Source organism: Macaca fascicularis, chromosome 15, assembly GCF_037993035.2.
Source record: "Macaca fascicularis isolate 582-1 chromosome 15, T2T-MFA8v1.1".
Taxonomy (NCBI): Eukaryota; Metazoa; Chordata; class Mammalia; order Primates; family Cercopithecidae; genus Macaca; species Macaca fascicularis.
In genome coordinates this window covers 77,957,583-77,975,351 of record NC_088389.1, presented here as the reverse complement: position 1 = coordinate 77,975,351, position 17,769 = coordinate 77,957,583, and the positions used below count along the sequence as shown (strand labels likewise).

The following is a 17,769-nucleotide window of genomic DNA, read 5'->3' as shown; positions in this document are numbered from 1 at the left end:
CACGTCATGGCTTTAATTTCTTTGGCAGACATTTCCTAGGGAATTCCCACTATATTATCTAGAAATATATTAGTACTGGCTCATAAAAGCAACTTAAATTGTTACATGGGTTGAGAAGAATACTCTATCAGATTTGTGTTTCACCAGCCTAAATGTAAGTAAAGTGCCTAAATAGCTTTGCCTACAACCACAGGTTGCTTTAATCTGAAACTCTGTCCAATGGTTATTTAATTATAGGTTTTCATTTACTGACAATTGGCTGATGTAGAAAAGCAGAAATTGTGTGTGTGTTTTTGATTAATTGTATTCTAAGCCGTATTTTCTAGATTTGTAAAAAAAAAAAAAAGGCAATGAAGTTTAAACATTATGATATTGGATTTAGGATTAGAGGGTTTTGCATCCTATTTGCTCATACCTTTTGCATCTATTTTTCATTTAATCATCTGAAAGTGATAATTGGTGAAGTAGTATATTTGCTAAGTTCTTTAAAATATGTAGAAAGACCTATCGATACCTATTGCTGGTGAAAACTCATGGGCTGTGTATATATGGGTATAAAGGAGACAGGTCCCTAGAAGTTTCTTAAGAATGATATAGGCTGGGTGTGGTGGTTTACACCTGTAGTCCCAGCATTTTGGAAGGCTAAGGCAGGTGGATCATTTGAACCCAGGAGTTCAAGGCCAGCTTGGGCAACATGGCAAAACCCTGTCTTTATTAAAAAAAAAAAAAAAAAAAAAAAAGAAAGAAAGAAAAAAACATTTAGTTAAACCTGTAGTGACTAATAAGCTACCTTGAAGTGAGCTCTTCATCATCCTCACTTAATTGGAACACAATCCCAAATCTAAGTAAAGTCGTCACTTGATTTATTATTTCAAAAAGTATTTATTGAGTGTCTGTCATGTGCCAGGCACTGTTCTAAGCACAGAGGAACAGTAGTGAATAAAGCCCCTTCTTTGTCCTTCCAAAGCTTATACTTGAGTAGATGGAAACCTATAATAAGCAAATAAACAAATGGAATATGATAGAAGTTGATTCGTGGAAGAAAAATAAAGTATGATAAAGGGAATAGAGAGTGAATGAGGCTTGAGTGAGGTTGGGGGGTGGCGCTACCATTTTCTGTGGGGCGAACAGAGTCTTTTTAATAATGTGACATTTGAATGAGACCTGAAAGAAGTGGTGGAGTGAGCCAAGCTGATATGCAGAAGAGCATTCTAGGAAGAGAAAACAGTGAATTCATCACAGGCCCTGGGAGTGTACCTGGCAAAGCCTGTGTGGCATAGAGAGAGCAAGGATGGAAATAGTGGACATAAGAGTAGGGAAGTTTGGGAGATTGCAGGGTGGAGAGTCTTTGTCAGCACAAAGAGGACTTTGTGAGTGAGATGGAGAAACATTGGCAGATCTTAATCATAGAATTTGACTCATGATTTAAAAGGACCACTCTAGCTGTTATGTTGAAAATACACCCTGCAGGGCATGGTTAGGAGTCTGTTGCAATAATTTAGGCAAGAGATAATAGTGTTTTAGACTAGGATGTTATTGTGGAAACGTACATTGATTTTGAATCATTTTAAGCAGATACCATATGATATAAATGCTAATACTTGAAATAAAGGATGTGAAAGAAAGGGATCAATCAAAGATATCCCAAGATTTTAACTCTAAACAAAAGTATGGCATTTCCATTTAAGACAAGGAAGACTAGAGAAAAGCAGGTCTGCGTAGAGTAGGAATCAGATTTTGGACTTAGGCCTGAGATGCCTCATCAGCCTCCAGTTAGAGATAGCAAGCAGGTTGTTGACTAGTCTGTAGTTCCAGGGAGAGCTCAGGGCTAGAGAGGTGAATTTAGTGAACATCAGCATATTGATGGCATTTAAAATCATGATGCTGGGTAAGGTCACTTAGGGAGTGAATACAGAAAGAGAAGGTTTCAAAAGATTGAGCCCTGGTTCTATATTTAAAGGTGGGGAAGATGAAGAGGGAACCAATAAAGCAGATGGAAAATTAGTTATCAGTGATGTAGAAAAAGAAACAAAAGAGGGTAAAATCTTAAAAGCGAAGGAAAGAAGGTGTTCTAAGAAAGGAATAACCAACTGTGTCAAATGCTGCTGTTACGCTGCAGAAGATAGGGACCGAGAATTGAGCATTAGATTCAGTCTCTTGAAAATAATTGGTGATCATGACGGGAGCTGTTTTGGTAAGAGTTATTGAGACAAAAGCCAGGATCTAGAGAGAATGGAAGGAGATAACTAGGGTCATCAAGTATAGATAATCTTTTACAGGAGTTTTGATGTATAACAGACTAAGAAATGGGGCAATAGCTGGTGGGCTTGTTCTTCTTTCTTCTTTTAGAGGGTGGATACTACAGTAGGTTCACATACTAAGGGGAATAATACAAGTAGAGATGGAAAAATGTGTGATGCAGCAGAGAGGAGGGAGTAGAGAAGTAGCTTTAGTGCACAAGTGGAAAGTTTGACCTTAAATGTAAGTATACATAGGTCATCATTTGTAAATATCCCACATTGACCAATGAAATATTACGTTGAATGGACTATATTCCATTTAGGAACACAGAAACTAGACAGTACATTTTAGAGAAATTTACAGTCAAATGCTTTTGAAAAATAAAAGATTGAGATCTATAGGAGGTATTGCACCTGTCTGAATAACTTGCCTCTTAAGAGTGACTCATTCTCAGAGTGCTGAATAGCTAAGATTTTATTATATATCAAATGTAAATATTTATGAATGTCAATATAATTTGTATTTAAATGCAATAACTTTAATAATGTTTATGAAACCTTTAAATTTATAAAATTCAATGTTTATATTGAAAACAATCCTTTTAAAAAAGTAAATTTGACAGCAAGTGGTTATTTTTTACTTTATCTTGAAAATTCTATATTGAATTAAAAAATTTGGTTCTGTAAATATTTGAATTGTACATACCTTCTTTCTAACCCACAAGTATAATTATTTTCTTTTGGTTTTCCCGTGACTATATAACAAAAGTTTGAAATTGCATTTTCTATAAACACATAGCAACTATTTCATATATACAATTTGGAAATTGTAAATTGATGTTTTGGTGAGCTCTCAGGTGAAAAAGAGAGACTGTCTTAGTCCATTTGGGCTTCAAAATGCCACCACATTGGGGATTAGGATTTCAACATGTGAATTTGGTGGGGTATGCAAACATTCGGTTCATTGTAGAGACTAATATAACGGACACTTGTATACGCACCACTCCATCTGAGATAATACTGTTACAGTGCTGTCGTATATCCCCTCTCAGTCACACATTCACCTCCTCCTTGCCTCCACTCAGTGACCTCATGAACAGGAAAATAAAGCTGTCTTTGAAGCAGAGCCCTTATTACAGTTCTTTCACCTTACACTAAAATTCTAGTACAGTTTTAAGATCTGGAGCCATTGCTGGATGTTCTTATTAATTGATGAAAAAGAGAAAGGAATGATTTCTTGTTCTACCATAAACTCTTATTTATTTTCCGTCTTTATTGCAGGGTTAGAGACATGCTGACTGATGAGATCACCAAGGCAGCTGCAAAGTAAGATCCATTTAGTCTTTTATCAAACATTTTTTATAAATACTTTTTCCTGGCAGGTACATGGTACATACATTTTCTCCTTTTAGGGCATGTCATAACTTTAAGGATTTTAAAGTACTCTTCAATTATTTTTCAAAAAAATTAATCGTTACCCTTTCTTATAGTAGGTGAATTCTTACTACATGTCTTTTTGTGAAAATACAGAGGGATTGGTACTAACATATAACTTTTACATCAGGAGTCACTGAAGTTGAGCCCCTGCTATATACCTAACAGATGACATGTGCTTTGGTGCAGACTTAAAGGATTGTAATTTAGTTCAAGGGGATAAAAAAAAAAAATCCTTGCTAATATGAGTTATGTTGGTAGTACTTCCTTTTGTTCCATTGGTGTTACTGGGTTCAACATATCTAAAAATTGAATTTTTAAATACTAAAAACTAATGCCAAGGCCCATTAAAAAAGCAGTTTTAGTCATGTGCTTATGGTGTTTTAACAAAAATTACTTGATTGTCACTGCCTTGATGGTTTTTATTTACCTTAAGCCAGCTCTCACTAAAGAATACCCAGAACTTGCTTGAACAATCTCTTCAGGTTCCTTTGTTAACTAATAAGTTGACTAATTGTTCCTGGCAGTAAGTTACATGCCAGTTACACTCCTCCCTTCCACCATCTCCTTTAACTGCTGCCATTTCTGTTTGACTCCTTTCTTTTTCGCCTTCAGCTAACATAGATATACTTTGACCTAGAGAATTTCATGTGTATTGAAAGTCCATATCATCTAGAAATTTTTAATTGTAGTATAGTTTATCCTTTTCATATCACAAAACCTTCTGTAGCTAAATAGATTTTGCCTTAAAAACAAAACAAAAAATGATCTACCTTAGGGTTATTTTTCTATTAGTAATTTCTTAAACAGACACTTAACTGTGAAGTCTGATCTCAGCAGATTATCACTATTCAGTCTCATGTCTCCTGGATAAAGAGAAATAGAAGTGATAATCCTCCCCGACTCAGTCCTATGGAAGGCACTGGGAGATACCTGTTGATAAAATGAAAACTAAAGTACAGAGAGCTTAGATAGAGACTCATTTATGTCTTTTTTTTCCAGTTTGGTGAATTGCAGACACAGTGGGAGAGGGCACAGTTGCGTATCAGAGGGGGAGGGGATGCTGGGATGAGAATGCAGGCTGTCTTTGACATTTACCTGTCATAGTTTGTTCTCTTAGGTAGTCTACGTAGATCCTATTAAAAGCAGTGCTCTGACCTTTGCAGCAAAAAGCTTGAATGCAGAAGAAACTACCAACTTTCTCCTAAAGCACATTATAATTTCCCCTGTCTAGTAGCTATTGCAATTTTCCATTCTAAAATTGTATTCCAGGGTGATTGTGATCTTCAGATTCATAAAGCATCACTTCGTGACTAGTACCTAAAGAAAGTGTGTTCACATGAGTAAAAATAATTCACATTCTCGTGGCATTACCTTCTCATCAAAACTTACAAAGTATTTTATAGACCTTATTTTAATAAAGCAATCTTGACAATACTAGGAATGGCAGCAAGTGAATAAGAGATATTTTAGGTCTGGAGGCTGAGAGACTGGTGATAGAGCAGGGGAAAAAAATCATTCTGTCACCCTGTCGTCTTCTTCCCACTGGCTTCCTCCAACCCTGTGAGGTCTTCACTACTGCCCACTGCCAGCTTAGCTTCCCTATCCTTAGCTACGGCTGCCACAGGCTGATTTGGGTCAGGATAGGGCTTGTTTTGTTCAGAGCTAGAAGTTAAATGCAAAAAGTAAAATACCAATCATGGGAAGATCCTGGTTTGTTCATTTAATAACCTTTTTAAAGCTTCAGGGATGGGGTAAGGGAGAATCAGAACACATATAAAACCTGATGATTGATGTAAATTTATTTCCATTATTATTTATTAAACAGATTTAAACCTGAAGATAAAAATCCCTAAAGTATTGAGTCACTTTACTAATATGTAATGTAATACTTTGTCCGTAAGAAAGCATCAGTGTAACTCATCCTTCCTTGTGCTTTTTAATTAGATTAATAACATCATTTTGTTTTAAAGGACAATTTAATTAAAATGTCAGTGGTGTTGCCTAAATAAATACCGTATGGATGCTGACATGTTATTATGCAAATTAGTTGCTGCCATTTGACTGTTAGGGGATAGTTATTGAGCAACAAGGTGATGAGTTTTTACTGAACCAGTTATAGATTCCCACCTCTCCAGCTCCTCCTTGAATTCATTTCACTAAGTATGTATTGAGTACCTTCTATCCATAAGTCATTGTGGCAGGCATCAAGGGAATGCGAAAAGTTAGTCATGGTACCTTTGTGAAATGTGTAACTTGGCCTAGGGCTGCACTGTGTAGAGTGGACTAGGTTTTTAATTCAAAGATTATTGTCCAAATATTCATTCATTCTGCAACCAAAGATCTTATTACCAGTGGTTTTAAATAAATTTTTCTCCATTACTTAAGAACAATACATACTCAGGTATGTCAAGACTAGTGAAGGATTTGAAATAAAATAGTTTTTGGTACTGTTTTAAAACTGAGGCTAATTTCTCTTTCAGAATTTTGGGGTTAAAAATAACTTTTTATGTTATCTTATCTAATGTATTTGTTTTATGACATTTGATACCCAGATTCTAGTGACCTCATGTTTTCTGCAGGATAATAAAACTGGGACTCTAATTAATTCTCAGATCACTCAGAATTTAAAACTATTTTTAAAACTCAGCTTTAGGGATTCATGACCATTTTACAGTAGGAAAGGTCTCAGGATATTCTGTTAAAAGAAAGAGATACTATTAGAAATAAAATATTTAATTTTGTTTTTGTTAAATGATTTTATGGTTAGGGCACCTAGGAGTGACCAAATCCCACCTTGTTTCCTTGTGTTTTCTTATTAGCTATATGAGTGCTCAGTAATTCTCTTTGCAGAACTCTAGCAAAACCCAACTTGGAGCCATCTGCTTAGACCTCAAGGCTTCCTTCCCATTTTCTCCTCCAACCCTCCCCATTATAAATGTTGATGTCTTATTAACTTTTGACGGGCCTCACAGAGGAATAAATTGAGGTGGAGGGGGGTGAACAAAATGATCAAGACTTCAAGCCTTCACAGAGCTAAACCACTCTAAAGTGGGACTGAGAGGGGGAAGGAGGGATGGGCGGATAGGTAGATGGAAGGATTTGTTAATGGCAAGTCCTGAGTCCCATTCTTACCAAATGGAAGCAGAAATGCAAGAAAACATGTGTGCGCCAACAATTTAATACCCACTGACTCAGTGTTCAATTGAGACTATGGCTTGGGACTGGAGGTACTAGGCTCATTAAGGGAGCAGAGTTGAAAATCTTCCTTATCCCTCACATCTGTTGTAGTCCTGCCCTGAGGTAAGCAGGAAGTGGTTCTTGGATCATGCACTGAATTCAGATTCAAGTTTCAAGTCCAAATTTTGGGGAACATTGTCTGTATTCATGGGAAACCACATCATAGGACTGAGAACTGAACAATCTGATGGTATGGGTGCTCTTATTGCTGGAGTTCTGTTATAACAGAATTGGCAAACCTAGAGCATCTCATTGATGTCCTATAGGGGACTTTATAGGATCAGCTTGGAATTATGGAATAATATTAAATGTACATTTTCAAGTGGTAAGTATATTAAAAAGGTTCAGGTTTTTGTGTTAAATTCCGAAGTCAAACATAAGAGTTTATTGCTAATATTAGAAGGTTACCATTTAGATGATATAAAAAGGCAAGTTTCAGACCAAATAGTCTAAAAACAGTGCTTTTTCCTTTGTATTTTATGTGGGGTCTCCAAATTATATTTCAAACTGACTTTCAGGTTGATAGCTTTGCCATATTAAGAGAAAGAAGGAGAGGATAATAATGAGTGAGAAAAGCTGCCATGTGTCAAATTTTAAGGTGTGCAGTCTGAAGTGGTTTGCTAGAAGCCAGTTCAACGTACCAGTGCTTCAGAAAAGCCAAAGAGCATTCTATTCGGCTGGGCTTACTGACATAACTGTCTTAGTTATGTTTTTAGAACAAATCAATAATTTTAAATAGGCCAAAAATGACACAGAAGAGAGCCTAGGAAATGTAATGTTAAATGATGAAATAAAAATTTAGGAAGAAACAACTTACTAAGCTTGGATTTTTAAGTTATAAAAAGGCATAATGACCCATACTACATTGATAAGAATTCAGAATCAGCTCTAGACTCAGAAGGAAGGAAGGAAACTGTTGGCCTCAGGGAACAAGCAGACCTGCATTTACAAGACTCTGTGAAGGAATACAAGTTGCTTTTTGACTTCATCTACCCTCCTATATTAGCTCTTTCTCTTCTCCTGGTTAATACCAAAGTTCTTTGTTGAATTTTTTTTCCTTTTGAACAGGGAGAGTCCGGTAGTGAAAGGCAATGCGCTGTTAGCTCTAAGCAGCCTTGCTGTCGTCGTGTCTAGACATGAAGCCAGCCTCTCCTCAGACTCTGACGGGCTCCTGGAGGTTAGTTGGGGTAATTTAAACAATTGGGCTTTGGTTATGTCTTTTTAAGCCTGGCTTTAAGTAGCCTGGCCCTGGGCTTACAAGGTTAGATTCTGTGATTATGGCACCAAGTTATAGTACTTGATGGGCCTTTTTACTGTGAGCCTTAGTATCTTCCTAACTTTGCTGCTTTTCTGTTTTCCTTTCTCCATCACAGTTAAGTGGTCATATCTATTTGAAGGTGCCAATGTTATGCCATAGGGGTTATCTTTTTGTATTTACATCAGTGGTAACTAATCTTACAAGGTTAACTAGGCTTACTGAAAGTGAACAATGCTGTCAAAATGATAAATAAGCAGTGTTTATTGACTGAAAAAAAATGTACTTTGCATTTTAATTGTAGATGTCAATGACAAAGTGCCTATTCATTTTTGCAAGGCAGTTATTTCTTAATTAAACATGTGGTGAGCTGGCCACTGTTCATTTCCAGTGTACTTTCTTGGATAATTCATATCTGTCTAAATAAAAAGGCATGAATTTATTCTTGTTTTAAGTCTCATTATCTGGTAGCCATCATCATACAGAGACGACATAACTGAGTTGTTAAAAAATATAGGCTTTGGAATAGGAAAGTCCTATATTTAGATCCTATTACCTCCACTTACTACCTCTGTGGCCTATTTGTAGCAATTTCCTCTTTCAGAAGCTATTTCCCCATCTGTAAAGTGGAGGGATAACAATACTCACCAGATAGGATTATTGGAAGGATTAATGAATTAATATATGTGAAGCACAGCAGCTCGTAGATACTAAGCTCTCATTAATAATAACCATTCAAAACTATTCAGTCTGTCTCTGTCCTCAAGGAGTATCTTATGGGCTATCTGTATTCTATTTTTGTTGTGGGTTTTTTTGGTGGTACACTAAAAACAACCAACTCTGATGACTCATTTAAACAAAAAAGGAACAGGAAGTATATGGAATCTAGAAGCCCATGGAATTGAAGGCAAAGCTTAAAAACTGAGTTTTGGGAAAAACAAGAACCAAGGCAAGTTGGGGAGTCCAGGCAACAGGTACTAACGAAACATCTAAGCAGACCACCTCCAGTGGGCGAGAACAACTTCAGTCATTTATTGTCCTTGTATCACTTACTTAAAATTCAGAGTCCCTTGGGTCCTAGGCCTACCCCTTGGATAGTGTAGGACAGCCAGCTTGATTGAGCATTTAGCCTTCAAATAGGGGGGAAGACGGAACTCTGTAAAGGATGCTACTACCAGTAAACAGAGAAATGGTGCTGTGTGGCAAAAGCCATGGATATATATTACATGTAGGGAAGGGAAAGAAGCCAAGGGATTATTGCATGAATGATATTAGTTAATTACCCTATGAAAATTTAATTTTAAACTTAGAATCTTACTGATAAGAAAGATGGAAATTTTATAGAGAGGAAATGTTTCATGTCTTTCAGAGAGCCATGGAATATTTTAACAGAGGCAACATGCTGCATAGATCTACAACCTAAAAAGTCAATGCCCCTTTCTATGATCCCTTCACTTTGGTGTTATTTTTGTCAAACTACCAGTTATACAGTATTTTCCCCAGTAATAAAGGGGTCTAGCTCAGAGTTTGAGTTCCAGCCTTTCTCACTTTCTCCTCCACACCAACACACTGCAACACACATTGAGAAACCACACAGTCCAAAGATAGGGCTTTGCTTTTATTCATGATGACCTTGCCTTTAGCTATTACTCAATGCAAATTCAAGACCTCATTATTTAATTAAGGTTGAAACTTTCAAACATTATTCAAACCTGCATATGACCACCAACAAAAGATTTGAAGATGTGACAGCCTTGTTTGATTCAAGGAATTACAATAATTCCAGTTACCATGTGAGTTAATGAATGCTTTTGACATCCATGGTCATGAGTGACTTTAATAACCAAGTTTTATTTTTAATGAGTGGGGTTTTGTTGTTTTGGTTTTGTGTTCTCTTTCCTCTTCTTTGTCAAACTGAAGATGATTCATGTTTTCTACCTAATCTTTCAGTGAGTTAGGTGAATGTTGTCAAGATGCTTGAAATGACAACTAAATGTTAATAGTCACCAGAAATGCTAGAGATGTTGATCAGAATTTTGTGGGCTGTTTATTGCCTCCTTTGTCACATAAGAAGTCATAGAAATGAGAATTTTTGAATTGTGTTTTTTGCACATCTGTCCTTTTAACCTCCATATTATCTTCACTATGATTCACTCAACGCAGGAGAGCTCTGAAGAGCTCTTGGATAGTTATGTTTTGCAGCATCTATCCTCTTCTGCTAACTTGTTCATAAAAGGTAAATCTTATTTCTTTTGGGGCACAGGTGAGGGTAAAATGTATATTTGTCAACTACCTGTACACCTCATACGTGCATGCTCATAGTCCAAGCAGATGAAGTTTACTTTTTGATGATAGCACTTTATTGTTTAATATAGAAGGGAGTTGCACCCTGGATTTAGAAATAATCTTTAGATTTGTTTTCTTTTTTCCATAATCATTTCATGTTTTTAATTCATCTGCAGGTTCAACCTAATTTCCTTTCAATGAAAGAGTGGATTTCCATGGTACTTGATACACTCTTGGTCATTGTGGATAGCCATTACCAACCCAGAGGGCAGCTTCTCTCCTGGTTTTATTATGTAAGTGCAAGAAATAAAACATGATCAGAAAACTCAAGGGTTGACTCTTAGGACATCAGTTGTTCACATGAAATCCATTATATAAAAGGCCAGGCACCGTAGCTCATGCCTGTAATCCCAGCACTTTGGGAGTCCGAGGTGGGCGGATCACCTGAGGTTGGGAGTTCGAGACCAGCCTGACTAACATGGAGAAATCCCGTCTCTACTAAAAATACAAAATTAGCCGGGCGTGGTGGCGCATGCCTGTAATCCCAGCTACTTGGGAGGCTGAGGCAGGAGAATCACTTGAACCCAGGAGGCAGAGGTTGTGGTGAGCCAAGATTGCACCATTGCACTGCAGCCTAGGCAACAAGAGAAAAACTCCATCTCAAAAAAAAAAAAAAAAAAGAAAGAAATCCATTGTATAGTGTAATGATTCTCATCCCTGGCTATTTGTTAGAATCACCTAGAGAACTTTAAATACACACACACAAGAAATATTATATATATAAAATATGGAAATATTACATATAAATTATAAGAAATGTCTATAAATATTAATATATATGTATGTACATATGCATATATAACATGTGAAATATATATATACACACACATATAAAAAGAAATACTGATGTGTAGTCCCTACTGCTGATTTAATTGCTCGTGGATAAACTCTGGGCATCAGCATTTTGAGAGCTCTCTCAGTTATTCTAATGTGTAGTCAGGGTCGAGAGCTACAGTTGTAGTAGAATAAACGGTGTCTGAAATGTGGGGACTCCAAGTTTCTAGCCATAGTTTTTTTTTTTCATTTCAGGTTGTGTGACCTTGGGCAATTCACTCAACCTCTTTGAGTCTTTTTGTCCTTATTTATAAAATGAAGGAATTGAACAATATTATCTGCAATAATTGTAGCCCTTGCTCCCCCTTTCTTGTTTTTGTGACTGTTGACACTTACTTCATCATTCTTATTTTTCTTATCTGCAAAATGAAAGTAAAAATTAATGCTTTGCCAACTGTCTAAAAAGACTGTGAAGATCAAATAATATATTTTATGTAAAAATGTTTTGAAAACCGTTAAATACTCTGTAAATACAAAGTAATGTTGTTGATCATTACAAAAAAAAAAAAAAGCCACCTGTTACCTATCCTCTGTCTTCATGCTTGTATTCTAAGATTTGAAGCAAAATGAGAAAACACTTTTTTGTTTAGGTTTCCTTTTCCTTTTATTGGTCGTAGTACATGCTTTATTTCAATATCTGTGTAGAACTATTTTGGTTCTACCCTATTACTATCCATTGCCTAGGGAATTATAATGATCATGGGACAATCAGCTGAGTGGCAGAGGATTATAGTTGATTTTAATAAAAATACAATACAAATTCTGAACTGTTGCTAAGATCATGAATTTAGCCTAAAACCTCAATGCCGAAGGTCTTCTCTGTATATTGTGTGTGCCTCTGTCCTCCTGCCCTTGGGAAGATCGGGTATGTATTCATCAGGCGCTTTGGGTTTAGAGCTAGATTTTTAACCATAGTCAAGGTAAAAAAAAAAAAAATGACTTATGAGATGATGTAGAATTAAATTGGAAGCTAAATTTTGCTCAAAAAGTTAATTGCTGTATGATGATTTATTTTCTATCAAAAGTGTTCTTATTTCTTTAATGATGAATGAAAACTTTAGATGCTTATTTAGAGGTCTTTGTAATAACTATCTAGTTCAGATACTCACCAGAGCAGGGCACTGTATGAAATTTCTCATATGCTGCTTAGTTCTTACAAACCAATAAAAATAATCTCTTTACTAGTCAGCTCTGATTGCCTCTTACCTTTGTGAGATTTTGCATTACCATACTTTTCAAAGCCGTGTTTTAAAAGTCACTTTATTTCCTGTGTGCTACCAGCTGGGTCGTTTTGAGTAACATTATCATTAAAATAGTGCTATATTAATTTAAAGTGTAACTTAGTATGTTTGATTTTTATCCTTAAAGTACCAAAGCTTAGAGAGCAAATGGGCCTAGAATTAAAAACACATTTTAATGTGCTTTGACTGCAAGGGACAACACCGTCCTTATGGTGTGTCTGAAATTTTAAATTGGATAATAGTGAGGAATGATAAATGGGCTTTCTTTCCCACTTGAGACATATTTATAAATATATATAATGTCTGGTAGAACTCTCTAACATGGGATTCTTATAGAAGCTGTTCATATTCAGCTGCTCTGTCATTTTATTAGGGCTGTTATTCATTTCTTTTCCCATAATTACATGTAGGAAGGGGCATATAGAGCTCTCCATTTCATTTTGAATAGCTGGTTATTGCTTTGTAACCAAAGGCTTTTAGGATTTCAACTTCCTTTTTAATTAAAAGGAATTAACCCCCTGTAGGAAATAATCCATCTACTGGGAAGTGTTCCCACCAAAAAATTTTGGGAGATGTGCCAATAGATCCCTGTGCTAAATTTATACTTGTTTCTCTATACTAAAGTTAAACTCTTTTCCTCTCTTTTCCTTTCTTTCCTGGAAAACTCCTAGCTTTATGGACATTTATAATGTGACTTGCTGGTTTGTCCAAGCTCAGATAGCTTCAATTTTTTTTTTTTTTTAAATATATACACATGTGGGCTTTTAGGAACACTGAAATTGTTTCAAGCTTTATAGTGAGGGAATTATAACCTTTAAAAGGAAAACACTTGTAATTTGGTTTTTCAAATTTAAAAGGATATTATTAATTGATTATTTCGTAGCAAAATATTTCATTAATAATGAAAACATAATCTATAGACAAAAATGTTTGGATTTTTAAAAAATGTATTATTTTGGGTGTCGGCCGGGGTGGATCTAAGAGAGGCTTGTGTGGTTTTATAGTGCTTTTATGATAGGTATGCTTCCTTCACGTTGTAAATAAAAGGCTAACCCTGTTTTCTTTCTTTGGCATGTCCTAGAAGTCCTATTCTGGTGAAAACACAGCTAGTGCCATTGCCCGTTCTGCTGCCGCCACGGCTTTGTCTCTCCTTGTGCCAGTTTTCATTATCTCTTGCAAAGAGAAGGTTGAGGAAATCCTGAACATGCTGACTGCCAGGTTACCTGGGAAACCAAGTGCTGATGAGTCTCAAGCCGTGCAAATCCACATGGGCCTTGCTTTAGGGATGTTTCTCTCTCGCTTGTGTGAAGAGAAACTCAGGTACAGTTTATTAAAATATTCCTGCTTTTCTTCTTTGTGATTTTTTGCAAAGGATTTTGTACCCATACACACCTATACATAAACATTGTATCTGAGCAACATGTGTTTGCCAAACTTTCTGAAATGGGCAAGTTGATCCTTTCTTCTTCTTTATGAGTAAATTTATCTATGTAAAATACCATCATGGAGGTGTTCGTGTATTTTAAGAGTTGCTAGTATTAAAGTGATTGGTTACTTGAAAATCATTTCATGCTTAGATGAAAGCCCCAGGTACCTACGTGTGGTGGACATGAGAAAAGTCTAATCTCATGGTGCTGTAAGTAAAAAGCTTCTTTTATTCTGGTTTATATGGGATGAAAATAACTGCCAATCTTTTGTTGATATCACTGTAAAATGAGAGGAGAGGATTGGCATATCTCTAGTGCCTAAGGAGTGTTGGGAATCACTGAATCACCTGAGAACTACATGTACCCAGCTTTAAATATTGCTTTTTTCCCTGTGCCCTAGCCGCATTTTTATAATCTTTAAAGAGTCTTAATCTGTGCATATTATACTGTGTGCTTTGTTCACTTTGATTGCTCATTTTTGGACTGCTAACTTGACCCTTGAATGGAGCTAATGGAATAGACTCAGGTGGAAAATTCCACTAAATCGGAAAGTTTTTTTTAGTGCATAAGTCTACTTTTGTTTTGTTTTTCATACTGCTTATTCTTTATTTTCTAGCAAGTCTTAGAATTTTATGTATCTACATTGATTGTAGTGGGATACAACATGAATATTTGCTTATCATGAATATTTTGATGTCAGTGACTTTTAATTATCTCTGTTTTCCTACATTGGAAATATGATAGTAGGGAGAGGCATTCTGTTGTGATATTAGATTCTTTTTAAATTCCTGGTTGGCAGAAATTAGCTGTCCAAAGGCAAGAACTGGTGTTGGTGTGGATAAACTGGATGACACTATGCTATATTTATTTCAGTTTGAGACCATTAAGTTCACAAACATGAGTATGTGAAACTTTTATGTGAATTGCTATTGATTTGGGGGAATACCATATTTCAGATGATCATTTTCAGCTCTTAGAAACATCTGTCAGATGATTGGGATGATTCTCTTAGTCTTTGAGGCCGTAAGTGCAATATGGCCAGAATATTCATTTTGTCCTGTTCACCATCACTAATAAACATAGGTCTTGTTCTGGAGATGAATAAAAAACTGCCCTTTGCATGTGATTTGACTGTTACATATCTTATGTGTGTGACAGAACACAAAGTATTTTTAAAGACTTAAAACTTGAAAGTGATTTTTTTCCCTTTGCTAGTATGCTACAAATGACAGTCTCTTCACCATCTGTGTTCATGCTCTTTCTTTGGTATCTTTTCAAGCAACATGTTTTGCAACTAAAAATGAGCCGTGGCAGTTTAATTCGAGGCAACTCATTTCATCCTATTCTGGCTCTGACTACTTTCTTCACTAACTTAGGAGGAGATGCTGCTGCTTTTAGGCTGACAAGCTTGTATTTGTGGTTAACTTAATCATGCTCCCTGGAGAAACCTATGATGATTCCCCCAGAACTCTTGACCCTGCTTCCTAGGTTGTCTTCCACTCCTGTCTGTCTAACTTGAATTCACACCTGAAGGAAACCCTGGGCAAAGACATCAGGAAGCTCCTTCCTTAGCTGAGCACCCACCGAATAACTACAAATTTTAACTTTACCCTAATGTTCCTGTGTTTGATAGCATCCTCCTTCTACTTAGGGTCTGTGTGTTAGTAATGCCATTACTAATACAACTATTCATGGCTCCCACCTTCCCAATTTGTTGGAATTGAGGAATCTCAAATATTTGCCTTTTGATACTAATAAATTTTTTTACCAGGTAGTAACAATACTAACAGATAATTTCATTTTTGGAGAAAGTTTAAATTTTTTTCTAAAAGCAAGTGTTTTGAGAGCTGTTGATTTTGACTAGTCAGTGATATCAAATGTGTCCCAATGTGGTCCTTTAATGGGAACAGAATTAGGACAGTATGTTGTTTTTCAGAGACTAAAAAATCACCATGTAGAAGAGAATTATGAATCACATCTGTAATTGCAGCACTTTGGGAGGCCGAGGTGGGCAGATCGCATGAGCCCAGGAGTTTGAGACCAGCCAGACATGGTGGCAGATGCCTGTAGTCCCAGCTACTCTGGAAGCTGAGGCATGAGAATTGCTTGAGCCTAGGAGGCTGAGGTTTCAGTGAGCTGACATTGTGCCACTGCACTCCAGCCTGGGTGAGAAAGCAAGGCTGTCTCAAAAAAAAAAAAAAAAAAAAAGAGAGAGAGAGAGAGAGAGAATAATGGAAATCATTTCGTTTTTTGCTAAGGCTTTTGAAAAATCTCTTGAATTTAAGTTCCAATCTAGAATTTATTCAGAAGACTCCTGAATATTGTTCCACAGCTTCTTGCTTCTGTCATAACCGCCAGAAAATACAAGTATAATTTCTTTAGCATTTGTTTAGGATATTTAAGTATATTTTACTCCAAAGGACAACTTTTATAGGATTTATTTAGTTAAAGCTATTAAGTCTGTATGTGCGATGCAAGAGATGTGCATGTGGGCATTTGTTTCATTGCAAAAAATCCTTCACCTTGAGCAAAACTGCTGTAGTCTTGGTTTGGGAAAATGTTTTAAAAAGTGCTCTCTGCCTGGTTGTCATTCCTGGAGTTACATTCCACTTAGCATGATCTGAAGTAGCAATATGAGAGTTGAGATGTAGGAATCTCTCACTACTAAAATGTCAGTGATGAAGCCCACAAATCGGCCTGAAGGGACAGCCATAGAACCTTTTAAGTTTTATTTTACTATGCAAGTCATACTTCACACCCAGGCATTTATAAAATCATCAGTTTCTGTATAAATGCAAACACATATAGGTCTAGGATTTTCTCCCCTTAAAAAAAATGTAAGTAAAGGAATAGAATTTACAGCCTCCACAATTGAGACATGAAAAGAAGTGACAGTCTTTGCAAGAAAGAGGTTTGGAATCATTATTGATAATGTCAGCTTAATACGTTAAGTATTCTGAAGAAAATCACTTAAGCGTTCTTAGAAATATTAATTTGGAATTCTGAGTTTATTTTTTATTTTTCAATGACTTAAAATTTGAATAGGCTGAGAAAAATCAAAAATAGGAGATTTTGTGTTTTTTGGTTTGCAAGTGATTATACTGCTCAGAAACCCAATTGTTGAATAATTTGTCAGACTTAGTTTCTGTAACTATAAAATAAGCATATGCAACTCATCAGTATTGTTACTTTTTAAAAGAGAAATGCTTGTATTTCCAGTAAAATATTGAGAGAATAATATTGTATTAAGCATTTTGGACAGTTGACTAATTTTAAATAATTCATTGTTTCCCCTTGATCTTCATTCAGTGATATATCTGGCCAAGAGATGAACCTTCTTCTGATGAAGTCTTTGGATGCCCTGGAAAATTGCTGCTTTGACACTAGTCTTGAATACAAGTATGTTGTTCCTATTTCCACTCTCACAGGTACTTAGACATTGCTTCCTACACTGCCATAAGTCTTGCATGCTATGGAGAAATATTTTTTATTTTTATTTTTTATTTCCATAGGTTATTGGGGAACAGGTGGTGTTTGGTTACATAAGTTCTTTAATGGTGATTTGTGAGATTTTGGTGCACTCATCACCCAAGCAGTATACACTGCACACAATTTGTAGTCTTTTATCCCTCACCTCCTTCCCACCCTTTCCCCCTGAATCTCCAAAGTCCATTGTGTGATTCTTAAGCTTCTGTATCCTCATAACTTAGCTCCCACTTATGAGTGAGAACATACGACATTTGGTTTTTCCA

General features: G+C 36.0%; 1 protein-coding gene across 6 annotated transcripts in view; it reads left to right on the top strand.

Moving 5' to 3' along the window:
* Positions 1 to 17,769, top strand: part of FOCAD (focadhesin) — a 318,797-nt gene that overhangs the window by 236,406 nt on the left and 64,622 nt on the right. For 5 of the 6 annotated variants that reach the window (XM_065530469.2, XM_065530470.2, XM_045373316.3 and 2 more), the window contains 5 exons: positions 3,522 to 3,566; positions 7,983 to 8,091; positions 10,632 to 10,748; positions 13,672 to 13,910; positions 17,327 to 17,416. In XM_065530469.2, the coding sequence (XP_065386541.1) occupies positions 3,522 to 3,566; positions 7,983 to 8,091; positions 10,632 to 10,748; positions 13,672 to 13,910; positions 17,327 to 17,416 (600 nt within the window). Of the gene's footprint in view, positions 1 to 3,521; positions 3,567 to 7,982; positions 8,092 to 10,631; positions 10,749 to 13,671; positions 13,911 to 17,326; positions 17,446 to 17,769 lie in introns of all 6 variants that reach the window. The other variant, XR_012424668.1, reaches the window with a different exon arrangement.